Genomic DNA, 19,960 nt, shown 5'->3' on the forward strand with positions numbered 1-19,960 from the left:
GTCTATTTGTTGTACCAGTTGTTGAGGAGGAGGAAAGAATATTTCCAATCATAATTGTGGATTTGTATACTTTCAGTTTGTTGTTACTTCATTTATTTTAATTTTAATTACATTTTACTTAGCAGTGTGTATGTGTGTGTGTGTGTGTGTGTGTGTGTGTGTGTTTGTGTGTATGAGCACACACATGCCACAGTGTGTGAAGGTCAGAAGACAACTCTCCAAGGGCAGTTCTCTCTTTCACCATGTGGATCCCATGGATTGAACTCAGGTTGTCAGGCGTGGCAGCAAGCACCTTTACCTCCTGTGCCATCATGCAGGTCTACTTCATGTATTTTAAAGGTCTAGCACTGGATGACTAGAGTCAGGATTATTATATTCTCCCTTTTTTCTCTTTTAACAAGAGAGAACAATTGTATTTCAAAGCATATTTCCGTATAGCCTAATATTAAAGCAAAGTAAACAAAAATCACAAGCACTTCCTTTGCAATGCATGACAACTTGCTTATAGACTCACTCATAAATAAGCTTATGAAAACTAACAAACTTAACATGGAAAGCAAAAAAAAAAACGCAAATGAAGAACATTATGATCTATCAGTATCAATAGACAGTACTTTACATGTAATGTTACATTATGAGTAACTAAGAATAAATGTATTGCTAACTAATACTTTTATAGTTTTAGTAAATGGCCAGATCTAATTCAAACACAGTGTGCACTTATTCCCATTAGGGCATTTACTCAAATGTAGATTTTTATATATGCTGCCATGGTACTTCTAAGCGAATTAGTCCATAAGGATCACAATATAATCATTCCTCATTGACTCGAACATTATCATTTGTGCTGCGAGTAACACAGGTGCTCTAGTTTCTTATAGTATTCAAAAGCTCTATCTTTATATTTAAAGTTTCTTAATGATGCCATATAATTCATTTTTTTAACAGAAATGACATTTTTCATTGTAGTAGTTGGGCCATTTATATTTAGTGTAATTATCAATGTAACTGGATTTAAATCTACTAGCTTGCTATTTAGTTTCTTCTCCACATCTATTTTTTGTTCCCCTTTTCTTGTCTTCTTTATTATATTATTGGAGTGTTATTAGCTATACCTCTTTATTTTTAGAGAGAGAGAGAGAATTCTCTACAGCAGTCTGGGTCCGTGGGTCAAATCTATCCCACCCATTTGTTTATCTATTGTCTGTAGCTGCTTTCATGCCACAACAGCAGGATTGGGTAGCTGTAACAAGAACATATAGCCTGCAAAGTCCAAAAAAATTACATCTAAAAGTTTTATATGACCACTGATCTATAATTTAATCTTAAAAATTAAGATGCAAAAACAAATCACAAATAAAATAAAAGTGCATCAAACACTAGTTAGAGTTTACCCTTAGAAAATATCAAGGCCAGTTTCTCAGTTAACTACTCACATTATTTTCTTGGTTCTTGTTGTTTTTCAAGAGTGTGATAATACAATTGTGGATAAAGAAAGCAAGAGTAAGCACTCCGGTCAGCTGTGGAAACTCAAATCTTATCTCTAGGAGAAAAAGAAAAGCGACAAGCATAAAATGACTATTAGCATTCACTAACCATCAGTTTTCTCTTATATCATCACTACCCTCAACATCATCATTGCCCCAGGGAACAGGAATATTCAAGCATTTATAAAGTCCCTCAAGGTGAGCGTTACACTTAGTCAAAACACTTGGAAGAGGAAGAAATGGAATTAAGGGATATACATTCTGTGACTTCCTCTCAGTTATCCCTAGCTGAGGTCCCACAACAAGATTTAAATTTAGGGTCTGTCTAGGACTAAAAAAAATCTTCCAGTCTCCTCATATCTGAACTTGCCGGGAAAGTTCCTCTGGAAAAGAAATCACAGAGGAGAGAAATAGCTACTTAAAAGTCTTGGGTGACAAGTCTAAAATGCATATCATAAAGATAATCCTGGTTAAACTGAGATACAGTTTGCAGTGGGATAAAGTATTTAAAAAGTATGCTGTTTTTTAAAATACACATAAACAGCTATACATTTTGTGCTCAAGAAAAGACATTGATAACAATGGCTATCTCTGGTTGACAGGATTTATTTTAAATATAACCATTTAATTGCCTATAATAAATACAGTTATTTGAAAATAGTATTCTATCTAGAACTACTGTTTGGAGGCAGGTAATAAGTAAATGAAACAATTAGCTAATGTGGAATCAGGCTACAATCTACTTAGCAGTATTGGTAGGTCTAGGCAAAGCAAGTGGCAAAGTGGAGAGCCATCTCAGGGACAGCTTGGGGTGAAGAGCAGAACCGCAGCAAAGGTCTACTGGCTCTTTGCTGCGCTGTTTCAGGAAAGGAAGTGTGGCCACTAAGAATCAACCACCAGCTCTAAAGAAAATCGGAAGGTAAGGCCAATAAAAGTATATGGTTTTGCTTTCTGTCTGTTTGCTTTTTCTCACCGTCTCAGCCTCCTGAGTTCAATACTCAGGTTACAGGCATGAATCACTATGCCTGGCTTATTCTGTTTGCTATTATATTTCTTGTCTGTCAGTTTTTGTCTATAATTTTTTATCTCTGAATGCAACTCACAATATAGGCAAATTCTTCCTGTTAGTTTTTGAAAATCTTTTTTTTTTGGTAATCTTTCTAATACACCCAATAAACTGAGATCATGGCTAGCTAACAACTGGATTACACACCACATGACAAAAGCACTATTTTTGAAAATGATGACAAAATCATGCGCAGATGGATTTACTTGCTGATATTTTTAAAAGAGAAATAACTGACAAACTCTTTAGCTGGGATCCAAAGTAGATCAGCTAAGTAGGAAAAAGAAATCACCAATCATAGTGGTTCATGTCTGTAATCTTAGCACTTGGGAGGCTTAGTCTGGGGCCAGGCTGGGCTATTCCAGATTAGCCTGGGCAAAAGTGAGATCCTGTCTCAAAAGGCTGCCCTGCCACATCAACATCTTTGTATATAATAATGGGTTAGAAGCTGTAAGAAAACAAATTAAATGATCCTACCCACATTAGCAAAACCGATATTAGTTTGGGCTAGGATTACTTTCATTTCTACGTATATTAAAGTACTCTGACATATACCGTGGAAGGACAACATGCAGTCTCCCTTTAAGCGAGAACCTAAGCAAGGTTGTTAGCTGATGGCTTCCGGCTGCAGCCTTCCCATGTCTGCTGCCCTGATCCTGCCCCAGTCATATTCCCACTGGACAGCTACTAGCCAACTCTGAGCTTGCGGTGTATTAGCATTTGTGCACGTCTGTGTAAACCTAGACTATTCTAGAGGCAATATTTGTATTGAGGGCCGTAGTGGCTGGCCAGGACGTTCTGAACTTATTTCTGTTGAATCCATTTCTTTTTCTTCTCTTTCTTCCTACGTATCCCAACCAGGCTTAGTCCTGCTCCTAATCCTTTAATTTTGCAGAAGTGCTGCCCTTATACCTGTCCTGCTCTTCTGACTATTCTGCTGCCTGCTTACTGGGGAACTGAAACTGATTCAGCTGGTGTTGGAAGTGTATGGGAAAATGGGATTGGAGGGATTTGGCTGGGGTGGAAGGGATTTGAGCCCTGGATCACTTACTATCAAGATTCTAGTCATCTGTGCTGTTTATGCTAGATCCTAAGGTTCTTTTTGTTTTGAGATGGGATCTCACGTAGCCCAGGCTAGCCTCAAACCCCACAATGTACTTGAGAATGACCTTGAACTTCATGATCCTCCTGTATCTACCTCTCTGCAGTTAGAGGTGTGTGCCACCACATTCAGTTTTATGCAGTGTTGAGGACAAATCCAAGGCCTCTTGCAAGCAAGCCCTGCATGAACAGCGGAACCCCAGCCTGAAGGGTTCTGACAGTGTTCCCCTGTTGACCGAGAGTGACTGGGAGGAGGGAAGGCACTCCTGACCTCATCCTTTTGTGGGCAGCATTTCATCATGGCAGCCTCCCTACAAATTCTGTTTCCAAGCAGAGCACTGTAGGACTATTCTTCCTTCTCCCCACTGGCCTTCTTAGGACATAAAAGCCTATCTTGCAAGTGTGGGAGGAGGAGGGGAGAGTCATAACTGGACTTTAGAGTTATATTTAGCTTAAAAGAGAAGGCTTTTCAGTCCAGTTCTTGTTTTTTAGTACTTCCTACCATTTTTTTCAACAAGTATTCTTTCAATCAAGCCATTCAAATTCTCATAATTTCCTAAGTGAGTCATGTTACTTCAGGCCTTAACTGTGCACGGCATACCTCTGAGAATCCTCCAGCTTCTCACTTAGCGATCTCCTTTCGGCCCTTAATAGATTCCGCTGAGATCACTTCTCTGCCTCCTCTTAGATGTGCAATCCCTTTGTACTCTAGTGTCCCCTGGGCACCTCTTTTTTTTATGATTGTTACTGTATCAATTGTCTTACTGCTCAACTGGAGTCTCTTGGAGGGCGGAGGGTCATGTTTTATACAACACTGTGTGGCATGCAGCAGGAACACTACTGCCAGAACTGAAGGATTCTCAGCCAGCAATACGAACAAAATTCTATTTAAAACTGTTTTTAGGGTGGAGATTATTAATTTTCTCTTTGATTGACCTTTTCCATCTCACAGCAACCAACCTGTCTATGGCAGCTGATGAACTTGGTCCTTTTCAATTAAGGCTTTTGCAATAATTGATCGACACAAATACTTTTTGAGCAATTCTTTTAAGAACTGAGATTTTTCAGTGCTGTTAAAATATAATTCACACATGTTTTACTCATGTGAAGCGTAAACTTAATTTTTTTTAGCATATTCAGATTTGTGTGATCGTATCCACAGTACTTGGTTCCTTTCTAGTGTTGGATAATATTCCACCATATTGATTCATCATACTTTATATACTCACCAGGGACAGACACTGGGTTGCTTCCACTTTTAGCAATTATGAGTAATGAAGTTATAAACACTCTCTCCCTGCCTCTCTTTCTCATATTATGGGGAAATATGCTTAACATGCCTTTTCAAAGGACATAACATTCGTGGCATGCTTATTCTATTATAATTAAAGAAGACAAGCAATTCACAAAGGGTTGGAAGTTAATTGAGGAAAACACCTGATGTAATCGCTGGCCTTTGTGTGGTGCGCACGTACGTATGTGTGTGCGTGCGTGTGTGCGTGCACCCCCCCCACCCCAGAGTAAATTAGAATCTAAAGTCTCTTTGAAGTCAGTTTCAAAGAATTATGAGGACTTTTTTTTTTTTGAGACAGGTGTCTGTGGTGGTTTGAAAGAAAATGGCCCCAAAGGGAGTGGCACTGTTAGGATGTGTGGCTTTATTGGAGTTGGTATGGCCTTGTTGGAGGAAGTGTGTCACTATGGGGTAGGCTTTGAGGTCTCCTATATTAAGCTATGCCACCTAACGTGATGCCATGGTTATGGTGTCTTTTTACAACAGAAACCCTAACTAAGGCAGTCTCACTATGTAGCCCAGGTTGACCTCTAACTTGTGACAATTTCTCTGACTCAGCCTCCTGAGTGGTCCTACAGGTATGAGTCAGTACACCTGGCTCATGTCATCTTAATTGCAGTTTTCAGTGTACTAATTGTTAAAAGTTAGTGTGCCATGGCGGCACACACCTATGGTCTTAGCGCTGTGGAGGCAAACACAGGAAAAGCAAGAATTGAAGGTTAACCTTGGTTACACAGTACACTAGGACAGCCTAGGCTACATGAAATCCTGTCTACTCCCCCGAAACCCAACCAAACTAAAACTCTTAAAAGCTGAACAATATTAGGAGTGCGGTTCAGTCACTAAAGTGCATGCCAAGGTGAAGACAGAACTGGATTTGGTCATCAGCACTGAATAAACCAGCTGTGGTAGTTGGTGCACACTTATACTCAACATGGGGATCAGAAGTGCCAAGCAGAGTTTTCAGTTTGGATTTGAAAAATCAAGTTTTTAATTTGATGATTGTGATTGAATTCATAGTAAGCCATGGACTGTACTGTGATTAATTTCCTTTTATATAAAAACTTTTTATTGATCCGTTTTTCTGGAAAAAATAATTTTTTCTTTTTAGTTCCTTAGTTATCTAGTTAATACTACTTCCTCCTCAAACTTTATTCAGGAATTGTAAACTCTTCCTGCTCGGTCTATACAATACACTGAAAAAGTTTTACACTTTCCACAGCCCGCTACTACAAGTCCCACCACACCCCCAATCCCTCCTATCACCCTGCAACGTAAGTGGAACTCTGAAATGCAGCTTGGCACTACACAGTGATGACCAAGAGGTGAGTGACCAGCCACCCAGAGGGATATCCCACTCTCTAGGCCCTCAATACCAGGGCAAAACCCTGGGCCTCTCCCTCCCCCACCTGCCTTGACTTCTCTAGCCAGCCAGCAGGTGAGTTTCCTGCAGGGAGCTGCTTCAGAACCCCTGAGACACAGACAGTGACTTTACAGAGCAGTCCAAGAATAGTTCCCAAGACACAGACACTGCAAGGATTGAACCAAGACACAAAGCACGGCAGGCGTCAACTGAAGGAAGAGATGGGTAGGCACCAATGCACCCAACAACCTAAAAAGCAACGTGGTTAACGACAGAACCCAGCGGTCATACAACAGGAAGACTTGATAATCCTAACCGAAAAGAAGCAGAAGAAAATGATTTTAAACATAGCTTTATGAAGATGATGGAGACCTTTAAAGAGGAAATGAAAAACTCTCTTAAAGAAATGGAGGAATTTAAGGAAAAGTCTCAAGCAGCCTGGAGGTGGGTAGGTTGTCAGAGAAGACCTTGTATAACCACACCGACCATCTCATAACAGGGCACCTCATAGACAGGGAACAGTGAAGGACAAGATGGGAGTGTGCTTGGCATTGTCATACAACAGCAAGGAGGCCAGTGCGCTTGGAGTCGGTGAGTAAGAGGGGAAGCGGTGGGGACTGAGTCAGGTCAGACTGGGTCCAAGGACTATGATAAAGAAGCCGTCATTCTTAATGAGATGGGAAATCGTTAGAGTTCTGTGGGTTCTGGTTTGAGCTTTGCTCTGTTTTTGCATTAAGACAGGTCTTACTATGTAGTTCAGGCTGGCCTTAAATCCAGATCCCTTAAGGGCTGGCACCACAAGCAAGCACCACCACAGTAGCTTGGGTTGTTTTACAAGTATAACTCTAGCTGCTGGGTGTAGAGCAGCTTAGGGTGGGGGAGACAAACTTAAGTAGGGGGGCACTAAAATAATCCAGGCAAGAGATTAATAGCTTGACATGGTTCTTTTCGGTGGAGATGGTAGGAAGTTAGATTCTTAACTGTTTTAAAAAATAAAACTGACGCACTCTGTAGCTGGATCGGGTGTGGATGGAGAATGGTCAATGACTATACAGTGTTGACCAGAGCACCCGAAACTGCAGCTTCTCTTTTAAGGTGAAGGAGGCTCAGAGAAGAGCAAGTCAAGCAGGCTGGTGGATAGGAACGGACACTGAAATGAATATAACAAGTATTTGGTCTTTGCCAGTCTGAGCTTGACACATCCATAGACATCGAAACAGAGAAAAAGAAGGTGTGAGTTGAACACATGAGAATGAACTTCATGAGGGATCTCGGCTGGAAGTAATATAATTAGGATTGGTTACTGTGCAGATAATACATAAAGCCAGTTGGTTGCATGGCATTACTTAGGGGATAAAAGTCCTTGGGTTTGTAAGAAAGCAGAATAGACGCTCCCCCCCCCCCCCCCAACTACTACCTGAGCGCAAGGTTGTTGACAAATGTATTAAAATCTAAAAGTTTAGAAATAAGAATCCTGGGCAAGAGAGATGGTCATCAGGTGAAGAAAGACTCTTGCTAAGACTGACAACCTGAGTTGCATACCCAGTGCACTGGCTGGTTTTATGTCAACTGGTCACAAGCTAGAGTCATCAGAGAGGAAGAAGGCTCAGTTGAGAAAATATCTCCATAAGATCCAGCTATAAGGCATTTTCTTAGTGATTGATGGGGGAGGCCTCAGCACAAGGTGGTTGGTGCCATCCCTGGGCTGGTGGTCCTAGGTTCTCTAAGAAAGCAGGCTGAGCAAGCCAGGGGAAAGCAAGCCAGTAAGCAGCACTCCTCCAATGGCCTCTGCATCAGCTCCTGCCCCCAGTTTCCTGCCCTGCTTGAGTTCCTTTCCTGACCTCCTTTGATGATGCAGAGTGATGTGGAAATGTATGTGAATAAATCCTTTCCTCCCCGACCTGCTTTTTTGGTTGTGATGTTCATTGCAGCAGTAAAAACCCTAAGACAACCAGTAGTCAACAGGCTGAAGGAAAGAATTGACTTTCAAATGCTGTCCTGGGATCTCCTCCAGCCACATGCTGTGGTAGGTGCGTAAGGAAACAAATGTAATACGTAATTATATTAGAAACAAGAGCACATAAAATCAATCGGATTTGTAAAATGGTGTGACTTTTCATGAGGACAGTAAAGGCTTTTCCTCTCCAATGTTCTCCGAGTTTTTAATTAGCCTTTCAGAAAGGACTTAGGACATATTTCATTCTTCACACAGTCTTTAATCACAATGTAGTAATTTTAGACTCCTAATGGAAAATGTGCCTTGTTTAATCTTCATTATTTCCCCTTCATTCCATATAAAATTGGATACTGGAAAATGAATGATTTACCACCTACTTAAGAATTTCTTCTTTTCTGTTTCCCAGATAACTATTTACCCTGGTTATACATTTTTAAAAATATATTTATTTTCTGTTTAATTATGTGTAATTGTGCCTGTGTGTCAGTGTGTGCATATGAATACAGACACCCACAGAACACTGGTCCCTTGAAGCTGGAGTTACAGGTCGGAGCTTGTTGACTCCATGTAGGTGCTGAAATCAAATCTGAGTCCTTTGCCCCATTAGGTATCTATTTTTAGTTTATTATCATTAGTAGAAACTTTCCTCACTAATGCTTAATAAATCACAATAGACATAATATTAAAAAAAATCCCGGACTATTTTTGCCAATCATTGGGAGAATTCAATACTGTCCTTTTTATCAGTTTTTTTTTTCCTTTTTTTTTTTTTGAAAGAGGGTCTCTTCTATTGTGGCTGTTCTGAAACTCAAAGAGATCCAGCTGCCTCAGTCTCCTTAGTGCTAGGATTAAAGGTGTGCACCACCACATAATCTTGGAAGGAAAAATGCCCTTTCAAGGCTCAGGGCTTTGGAAAATCAAAGCTAATAAAGTCAAGTGTTCCGAAAAAAGTAGCCATGGTAACATAATCAACAATTTTCAGTGACTACCTACTCAATACATCTTGAAAATCTAGGAAGGTTATAACAAAGAAATAGGAGCTAAATAGCTCGCAACTACGAGAATCAGGAAGACCAGATACTCAATGGTGAAATTTTAGGCTTCTTAATGATTGAAGAATAGAAAGAAAGCAGTCTTTCTAAACCAACAATAGAATCGAGTACTATTTCTCAATGATTAGTTTCAAGATATTTTTGTAACAGTCACTGTCCCCCCGGGGAATCTTGGTACTGTCAACTTCTTTGTACTTTGTGTTTCTGCGGCATTGATCAGAACTAGTCCTGCCTCTAGCTTTTCTTCCTTGGTGAAAACGCTGAAACTCCCTCAGTGACACTTTGCCCCAGCAAATCCTTTCTTGGGGATGGGCAGAGACAGTTCACAGAAAACCATGAAGGTGTGATACCCACAGAACTGGCACTTGAGGCAAATTTTCAACTATTCCACAAATAGGCCCACAATCTTGCTGTCTTCTCGCTCCAGGGAGCACTTCCACATTTAAGTTGGCTCAGTCATTATCACTTAATTCAGGTTCTTCACGCAGAACCCTCCCCAGAGAGGTGGAGAGGGAACTGGACCACTGGTGGGATTGGTGGTGCCCAGCGGCCTCATTGGCTGGATTCAAGGGTCAACTGCTGCATGGGGAGCTTCCAGAACTCTTGGGCATCCTGCTGGCTGCATCCAGAGAAGGAGGCAATGTATTTATGGAAGACAGCCTGGAATGGAGTAGGATTCATAATTTCACAGGAGTCAGGGTACCAGATGGCACCTATGTCTGCAAAGGCTTCTGTGAGCTTCTGGGCTCGGCCTTCTCCAGGCATCTCTTGCTGGAAGTCCCTTTGAAGACAAAAGTACCAAAGAGGCCTTCTGCTGCTCAAACACTGTAGCACAGCGTTCAGGAAACATGCATTTCCCAGATTTCCGAGGCCAACACAGTAATGGTCACTTATTAATCTACCTTCTTATTTAGTAAAATTCAGTCATTTATTCATTGTTTTATTGGTGCTTTTTAAAAATGTCCCATAGATTTTAAATTTGGGTGAAACTAAATTAACTAAATTGCCACATTATAATCAGGAGGAGATATGAGACAGGTGCAAAAATCCATTTAATAATCATAATCATAACCTGAAAAACAATAAAATTACAGGAAAACCCATAAGGGGAAGAATGATCTCTCTCTCTCTCTCTCTCTCTCTCTCTCTCTCTCTCTCTCTCTCTCTCTCTCTCTCTGATATAGGGTTTGGCCTGGAACTCACAGCAATCCTACCTGCCTCTGCTTCCTGAGTACCAGAAAGTGGGTGCCACCATGCCCAGCCAGGAACAATGGTTCTAATGAGCAGTATTACCAACACACATAACAATGCTCTATGTCTCTGATAGTCTAAGCAAATGTTCCTTAGAAAAGTCTAGAGAATAAGTTTTTGATTTTTCAAGTGCATTATAAGTGCATTAAATGGACTTCAAATGTCAATTCAAAAATGATAGAGCCCTGGTTATCCCTAGTTGCCAGAAATACCAAATATAATCCTGTTTTGTTTTATTTACTCATTTTTGTTTTTCTGAGGCAGTATCTCACTCTATGGCCCAGGCTGGCCTAGAACTCAAGGTAGTCCTCTGTTTCAGCCTCCCAAATGCTGGAATTAGCAGGTGAGAGCAATCAATTAACCTTGTATTACCTGTTTTAGACTAATGTTTCATGGGTATTAACTTAAAGAACAAATTATTGTTATTTAATTATTTCTTATTTTGACAAACTCACCTGGTACAAAAAATTCTGTTGGCACAAACCAGTGAAATTCCAGATGGAATCCTAAGCGAATAGCCTTCAAGGTAACAAGGACAATCAAATAGAGGACGGATACTGTGCCTGTAAGGGACAAACAAACCAGAAGCTACTGGTCATCTTTGTAGATCCGACAGACCTCTTTACAAATCAGGACTGGAGAAATTATCTTTGTTAATCTTATTTTTTTTTTAAAAAAAAAAAACCCAGCTAGATTCTAAATAATAAAAATAAGCCTTGTGAGTTTTCAGAAAGTAAATCAAAATATTAGGTAGTACGCCTAAGGAACCTCACTGACTGGGAACTGTTTAGTTAGGAATTCAGTGACAGCAACAAGCAGAATCTATTATAAAACAGTCAGTTTTACAAGAGAAGAAAACATGAAACCAACTTATTTTGTTTTAGTTATTGGGAGACACCCAACACACTGGAAAAGTCTGCTAAGTTAATTTGAAGTGATCAGAAAGTAAAGACACAAAAAATAGCAAACATCCAAGAAAGGTGAACAAATGAGCCAGCAGCTCTGGGAGGCTCTGCCACACAGAACTGTGAGCGGTGTAGACATTAGAGGACTGTTATCTTTTAATTAAATTTTTTTTGTAGTATTTTTGTAGTATTGGGGATAAAACCCAATGCCTTGTTTGTACACTACTAGGCAAGTGCTTATTTGGTCAGCTACATCTCTAACCCAGATCACTCCTCCTGAGGAAGGAGATGCAGTCTTTGTGGAGGTCAATCAGATCTGCCTCTGAAGGCCCCTAGGCTACTGCTCTGAGGAAGGACAACAGCAGAACGTCCTGAAGCCAGGTTGGAAGTCTGAGGACCACGGGGTCTCACTGAGCAAACCTTCTGTAAGTTCACATGCTTGTGAAAGACTTGTTCCACTGGAAAGTCTGCCGCGAGTCAGGAAACCACAAAGAGCTCTATAAACCGGACTGTGGGTTTAGAGATTAGCTGATTCAGAAAGATGAAGACAGGAGGCCCAGCTTATGTAACAGCCGGTTCTCTCCATGTTCATGCTGCCTTACAGCATCCTGCTCTGAGGGAGACAGGCTGGAGAGACCTATCTTTACCCTTTCCTTTCATCTCCTGGGAACCTGGCTACATTTTGGTGTTGTTCCTCCTAGTTCCTTGATATGATGGAGAATCTGATTATTGTGCACTGCAGCTGCCTATTGGGAGAGCTTCAGAGGGGAGGTAAAATCCTACAGACTGAGTCCAACAAGTCTCTGTAAGTGCTATCTCCAGATTTCCTTTAGTTAACCAGATCTGAGCTTTCACTGAAGGTCTTTTCGTCATTAAGTAGAGTCAAAATATTCCTTTGGAGATTTCTGCAAGACAGGAGACATGCACAGAGGTCTATTCCTTTTGGAGGCCACTGTGCTAAGAAACAAAAACTCAGGAAGGGCACAAACGCAGAATAAGAAGCCAACCTAGGGCTGGAGTGGGGCTCAGCAGTAGAGTAGGCCGCCCAGAAAGCACAAGGCCCTGCTGGTCTTTTTGTTTGTTTTTAAAGCATTGGATTTGATCTCCAAGACTATATGAATGAATGAATGAATGAATGAATGAAAAGCCTTAGTTGTAAAATGATCTCTTACGTTTAAAGTTAGATGACAATCCTGTGCAGTTACCCTCTACCCCCTTAATCTCAGCAGCCAGGGATGACCTTGAACTCCAGCTCCTTCTGCTTTTGTCTTCCAAGTGCTTAGGATTAGTGGTTGTGTTACCAGGCCTGGCTATGTAATACTTGTACATAGAACACAGGAGGTTCCTATGTTTTCACACTTTAAAACTGAGGATTCCTGTAGTAGCCATTTTGATGTCTCCTCCTCAGCCTGTTTCCTCCAGCTGTACTTGCACGGAAGTGAGTTATTCAAGAAGGTTAGAATGGGAAACTGAGTAATTCATATCAAGAAAACCAACCCTGAAAGGGCAAAAGGAACCTGAAATGGTCGTGTCCATTTTTTCTGTGCCAAACTTTATAGAAAAACAAAAAGCAAAATCAAAGTATCACATAAATGAGCAGCTGGGGAGGTGACTCTCTCCCCATTCATACTGCTGAAGTCCCACAAAGTAGTAACTTACCTAGGATATTAAATTTGGAAAAAAACGAAGGAGACTTGAAATTGAGCAGTGGCAGGAGGAGCCCTATGAGGTAGAACGGCACTGTTTTGGACTTATCCCACCACTTCTCAAACTGCTGGACTTGTGTGTCATTGTAGAAAACCATGGAGCTGTTGTCAGGGTGGCCACTGCTCCCAGCGCTTGGGCAAATCACTGCAAAGGTAAACAAACGCCAGATCAGAGATCAGATGACCCAGGCCAGAGAGTCACTGTGCCCAGGGACTGCGCCTGCTCAGCTCTTAGCACCAACTTCTGGGAAAGGGTTATAGAGGGGCCTTTGGAATCTTTCACCTAAATATAAACATTGAAAGGGAATATGAAAAAAAAAAAAAAGACTTTTGAGGTAGCATACCCTTGTATTAGGAACAAAAGAAAGATCCCATATAATGTTCCTTGGCCCGATTGTTGGGCAGGAAATATTGGGCTTATGGTCACCTCAGTAATATGAGACGTACCATGCAGGTATAGTCACTACCATACCATATCTTTGTATGGTAGTAATGACCGTACAAAGGCCAAATAACAGGCTTTTTCTCTTAAGAATTTGATTAGTTTTATTATTTTTGTGTGTGTGTATGTATGTTCGTCACAGCACATGTGCAGAGGTCAGAGGACAACATGTCAGAGTCTGTTCGCTCCTTCTACCTTGTAGGTCTTGGGACTGAACTCAGGTCATCAGGCGTGGTGGTAAAATGCCTTTGCTTATTGAGCCATTTCACTGACCCCCTTTTTTCTTTTTTAATAAGAAAAAAAAATCTATGTGTTAGGGAATTAAAAGCAGAAATCCCTGATCACCAGTGAAAAACTGAAGACTTTGGAGTTTAACAATCCAAAATGATTCAGTGACCCAATTCCGGCAGCCTAAGAGTCTGTTAACCTCTGAGAACCGGGAGTCTGGAGAAAGAGCTTGTATTCTCTCTCTCTTTGCCTTCTCTCTCAGCATTTGCTTATTTGTAACTTGTCTGTTGTGCATTTACAGGCCACAGTCGAGCAATTCCTCCTTCAGCCCTGGGTCCGGGGGTCAAGCTCAGGCTGCCGGCCTGTCACCCTCTGAGCATCTCATGGGCGTATTTCCATGCTCTTTTTAGTCTTTATTCTTTTATGGTGCCAAGGCTCGAACCCAGTGCTTCCCACATGCCATGCAGATGCACTACTGCCAAATCACACTCAAGCATTTATTTTTAATAAATAAATCTATTTTGAAACCTACCACCAATAATTGTATAGCAACCCAGGAATATAAGAACAATTTTTCCCCAACCATTTACCTAACTTGGAGTTATGAATTCTATTTTCAAATCGTTTTGGGAGCAGGATTGGGGACAAGGAAACAAACTGAATTCCACACTACTTACCAGGGTTGCTGTCATTGGTTCTCAGTATAGTGTCGGTGTCATTAATGTGATGAATGAAATCTAAAAGACAAAGATAGTTACACAATGAATGAACCATGCCAGGTCCCATCATCACCTAAGGTCTTCTGTTCATAAAAACGGTTATTTACTGTATATAATATTATTGAGTACACTGACCCCAGATTATTTCTTAGTTACATAGTTTCATTTTTAGTTTTCTTTGCCTACTGGAATGATAATGTCATTTACTTCATAGGCCCATATGGAAACATTTACATAATCCAGGGCTTAAAAAAGAAGCTACTTGAAAGACCGAATTAATGGTACTTAAAAGGTCTGCAAAGAAGATAGATACAATTTTTCCCTATACTTAAAATTAATTTATAGTAGTACAGATACATTTTATGTAAAGTTCTCAAGTATGCCAAAAGGGAAACCAACAACCATACACGGCCAAACCTATTTGGAAAATCACCTAATATTTTCATAAGAAACAGTACACACTCTTACAAAGCTCTGGCTGTATAGTAACCATCATAAAAGACAGTACACACTCTTACAAAGCTCCGGCTGTATAGTAACCATCACTCCTGGAAGAACTGCTGAGCTAGATGAAGGCATGTGCCGTCAATGCCTGAGCATGCATATGAGTATGAGGATGGGTAAACAGTGTGGTCGGTCTGTCTGTCTGTTTGTTTTGAGACAGGGTCATGCTTTATACAAAAAAAATTATAGCTATAACAATATTTGAATTAGAATAGTGAGGGACATAGCATAGCTCATGGTTTCTCAATGAATGTGAGAAAAATTCATTCCTGAGGGGAGGAAAAGCTTACTTTTAAAAAACATATACAGATAGATAAACACTTTGTAAAAGGGATTTCTGTGGTATTAAAACTTCATTGGAGGGACAATTAGAATAAAATGACTAAAATCCTATTATAGACTATTCTAGACCAGTACAATGTTGACAGCTGATAAGGCTAAGTGACAGGAACATGTGGATTCTGTTTCCTTAGTTGTTTTTTTGTTTTGTTTTGTTTTGTTTTTTTGTTGTTGTTTCTCTGTGTAACAGTCCTGGCTCTCTTGGAACTCACTCTGTAGACCAGGCTGGCCTCAAACTCAGAGATCACTCTGTCTCTGCGTCCTGAATGCTGGGATTTAAGGTGTGTGCCACCTCCACCCAACATGGATTCCTTATATTGTTCTGTTTATTTTCTACATGTTTAAATTTTTAATAACAAAAGTATGTATTGTATATTAAATTGAAAATACATTTACAAAACCAAATTAAGGTATCAAGAAAAGTGTTCACAAGTATATAATACTTTTACCAAGAAAAATTTAAGAGACATTAAGTAGAAACTTATACTATGCTATGATCATGGATAGAAAAGCTCAATATCCTGGTACAGTTTTTTTTCCACAGCAATATATCTAATGCAATTCTTATTAATCCTAAGCCAATAGCCCAATAGTATTAATTATGGTATGTTGACTGAAAAATTCAATGCAACTGCAATCAAAATCTAATTATATTGCTCTAGAATTTGACAAGTTAGTTGATTCTAAAATGTATATAAAAGACTCAAGGACCTGATTCAAAGCAAAGAAAAACAAAACAAAAACAAACAAAAAACTAAAAATAACTAATTTGAAAGTAAGATTAGAAACAAAAACAGACATAGAACCCTAACTAGACCACCACATGACAGTGGATACGTTCTACTAAGATGTTTACAGCATGATGGTGGAAATGTGGTTGGTATATGATGAGATCTGATCCTGAAACATGAGTGGTGAGAGGAGAGAACATACTCCTACAGGTCTCCTTTGACCTCCACATGTGTGCCCTGCCATGTGTGCATCCACCCACATAATATGTATACATACCCATATACAATACTAATAAATGCCAAAAAAGCTTAAAATGAACACCCTCCATCCAAGTTAAAAATACTATAAAAAGCACTTGAACTGAGTTGTTAATATTCAGAGTTCTAGAGCTGATTTGAGCAGGTAACAGTTCTGTGGCACATAAAGATATGTGAATAATATATCATTTAAATTTTATTATTTACTGTTTTCTACTTTTATTTCCTACTGTTTCAGTGAGTAAAATTCATTTACTGTTCAAATATCCAGTTCTTCAACAACAAGTACCAGTGAATGTCATAAACTTTTCTGTTTCAGTACTAAGGTGTTGTGGAAACGCTTTATACTGATAGGCGATTTAGCAGGAGTACCACTTCTTAGAAGCTAATGTAGTTGGGGAGGTCACGCCCTGCTGTGGAAGTTACTGCTGCTGCTCTGCTGGACGGACGACAATAAATGCCTGCTGAAAGCCCAGTCACAAGTGGGACAGCTGTAACACCCTCTAAGGCTCAGGGAGCATTCTGGAAGGAGAACCAGAAAAACCCTAAGGAGATAGAGCAAGTCGGCAGCAAATGGTGTACTGATTTCTGGGAATGACATGTTTTTTCATCTTGAACTTAAAACAGCAGTTGTAACAGCTTCAAGACTGGGCTTGTCAATACATTTTCACAGAAGGAGGAAGGGCTCTTGGGACCCACCCCTTCATATATATATATGTATATGTATGTATATATATGTATGCATGTATGTATATACACACATATATGTATATATATGTATGTATGTATGTATACACACACACACACACACACACACACACATATATATGTTTATATATATGCAGCTAACCATTGATGGGGAGGGAGAGACATCTCGGTCAGTGTGCAGACACTGCTCAAGTGCATGTGCTTCAGTAAACCAATTTTCACCCATGTTCGTGAAAGCAACCCTAATGAAACTCACTGGGTGACCAAAAAACAAAAAGACATAAAAATAGAAGGGAACTAGTGGGAAGAGGAAGGGGGCTAAAGGGAGTGGAGGGGAACAAGAAAACATAACAAGAAAGGAATGTGATAAAAAAATACATTATGAAAATGTCAGAATGAAACCCATTATTTATGTAAAAAAAATTAATGCTTATACATATGATATTTGCCATCTTAAGTATAGAAAAGCCGAATCAAGCACATTACCCAGGATTATGTAATACTTTACATATAAAACTGAAAGGCTAGAACTAAAATATTACAATGATATCTGAGGGTAACTTTGTTAAAGACTATATCGATACTTACTGAAAATAAACTTTCCAGTATTAAAAAGAAAATTAGACATAAGCACCCAATAAACTATCATTGCTCCAATGAGAGACACTAAGGAAAAAAGGAGACTTGACCATTGCCCAAAGGAGCCAAAATAATGTTTGCAGACATCTGGATATTCCCAAGTAGTTGTGTCCGATGTACCTGAATAAAAACGAAAGAGAAAGAATAAGACTAGATATTGGTCACATACTCTACATTTATAATTTGTATTCCCCCAACTAATTAAAAATATTTAGCAAAAGATTATGGCTACTTTAGCAACAAATACAAGAACAGATTATGGAAAAACTAGCAATTAAAATGTTATAAAACAAAACAAATCTGATCAATGAGATAATATAATCTGAGAAGTATACCATTATAACTTTTTTTTTTTTGGTTTTTTTTTTGTTTGTTTGTTTTTGTTTTTTCGAGACAGGGTTTCCCTGTAGTTTCTAGAGCCTGTCCTGGAACTAGCTCTTGTAGACCAGGCTGGCCTCGAACTCAGAGATCCGCCTGCCTCTGCCTCCCGAGTGCTGGGATTAAAGGCGTGCGCCACCACCGCCCGGCCCATTATAACTTTTATAACTAAAAAAAAAATGTGGTAATCAGGAGTAAGAAAACCAATTAATAAAAAACAGAATACTCTATTTTGAGATGCTGTCTTGCTGCACAGCCCAGGCTAACTGTTAATGCATTTAAAACACTACTTAACAACATGAAGGAAAGTTGTCTTGAGTCACAGTTTATGCTACAAGTCAATTTAAACTTTAGACAACCAAGTTAAGAATTTAAAAGTAAAGCTAGGCATAGCTAGGCACAGAAGAATGCCCCTGTGATTCCAGATGTTAAGGCAAGGGTATGTGAACTCAAGGCCAGCCTGGGCTACACAGTGAGTTTGTGACCAGCCTGAACAACATACACAGAGCAAGATGGAACAACAAGAGACTAACAAGTTAAAGTAAGAAAATAATACAGAAATCTAATATGAAAGGTTATCCTTTTATGAACTCAACAAGAAACAGAAGTGCAGTAGGGAAAATAGACAGGCTTATGAAAGTCAAATACTGAGAAAGAAATTCACGAGAAATTCCAGATAAAAACCAACTGCAATATCATATAACGTACTTAGCAGAACTATAAAAGCACTAAGGAACTTGGGGACAGATGGAAAAATAATACAAACAAATGATACAATTAAAGAAAATCACACTGCTTTGCAAGCAAGCGTAAGAAACAAAAGAGAACAGGGAACACAGGAAATAACGGCAGGCTTCAAAGCCTACCACTAATGGACAGCTGGTACTGCTGGGAATTAGCGCAGCTCTTAGAAATAAACTTTAACTTAACAATTGCCTTTCTTCCTTTTGTCTTTTTGAACTGGGGCTTCAACCCATGCCAAGTCTGCAACTGAGCTGCAACAAGCTCTGCAACTGAGCTGCATCTCCAGCCCCCACTTTTCCCCCTTAGGAGTCAAAATTTAAAGAAAATAATTTTAAAAAATCCACAAAATACGTAAAAATTATATTTAGAAGAGTATTAGAAAACAACAGAGGAGGTCATAAATGTGTTACAGTACACAAGCATTAATCAAATAGAATAGAGCCACAATGCACAATGCACAGTCATTCAACCAACCAACCAAACAACAAAGATAATAATGGTGACTGTGCCCATAAAGTTCCCTTTAAAAAAAGGGATGAAGTGGGAGACAAGATTCTAAGAAAACATACTAAATGATAAAAATTTATATAAAAAACACAGACATTTGTATAAAAAGAACACAAAAATTATTTGCTTTTCTATGGTTGAGTTATTGTAATAGTAATTTGTCTCAATATTTTGGTACAGAATAAGAATAGAGATAGGTACAACATAAGATTATTTTAACTGCCATCAAATTATAGTCCCTTTCTCTACGACTCCATGGTCTGTACTGCTTTAAGTTAATTGCTGTCTGGTGACTAAGCAGGAGCAAGTTCTATAAGCATCAAGTAAAATACAGCAGCCAGTGCAGGGCAGAAAGCAGCAGTGAAGCCCGCACTGAGCATGGTGGTTTGCATCTAGATAACCAACCACCACTGGTTGGGATGAGCAGATAGCTCAGCTAATGAAGGTGTTGCTGCTGGGTCAATACTCAGATCCACATGATGGAAGCCAAGAACCAGCTCCCAAAAAGCTGTTCTCTGGTCTCCACACGCTGAGGCACTTATACGCCCACACACATACACACCCCCCACACATAAATTAATGTA

At 39.6% G+C, this 19,960-nt stretch overlaps 1 protein-coding gene across 3 annotated transcripts in view; it reads right to left on the reverse strand.

The window, feature by feature from the left end:
- The window catches only part of Slc38a9 (solute carrier family 38 member 9), a 66,783-nt gene that overhangs the window by 20,525 nt on the left and 26,298 nt on the right, over positions 1-19,960 (reverse strand). For all 3 annotated transcript variants that reach the window (XM_038322052.1, XM_038322049.1, XM_038322051.1), the window contains 5 exons: positions 17,697-17,867; positions 14,527-14,586; positions 13,133-13,324; positions 11,024-11,131; positions 1,437-1,543 (listed from right to left, as the gene is read on the reverse strand). In XM_038322052.1, the coding sequence (XP_038177980.1) occupies positions 1,437-1,543; positions 11,024-11,131; positions 13,133-13,324; positions 14,527-14,586; positions 17,697-17,867 (638 nt within the window). The remainder of the gene's footprint in view (positions 1-1,436; positions 1,544-11,023; positions 11,132-13,132; positions 13,325-14,526; positions 14,587-17,696; positions 17,868-19,960) is intronic.

The sequence above is a fragment of the Arvicola amphibius genome, chromosome 3 (genome assembly GCF_903992535.2).
Source record: "Arvicola amphibius chromosome 3, mArvAmp1.2, whole genome shotgun sequence".
Classification (NCBI taxonomy): domain Eukaryota; kingdom Metazoa; phylum Chordata; class Mammalia; order Rodentia; family Cricetidae; genus Arvicola; species Arvicola amphibius.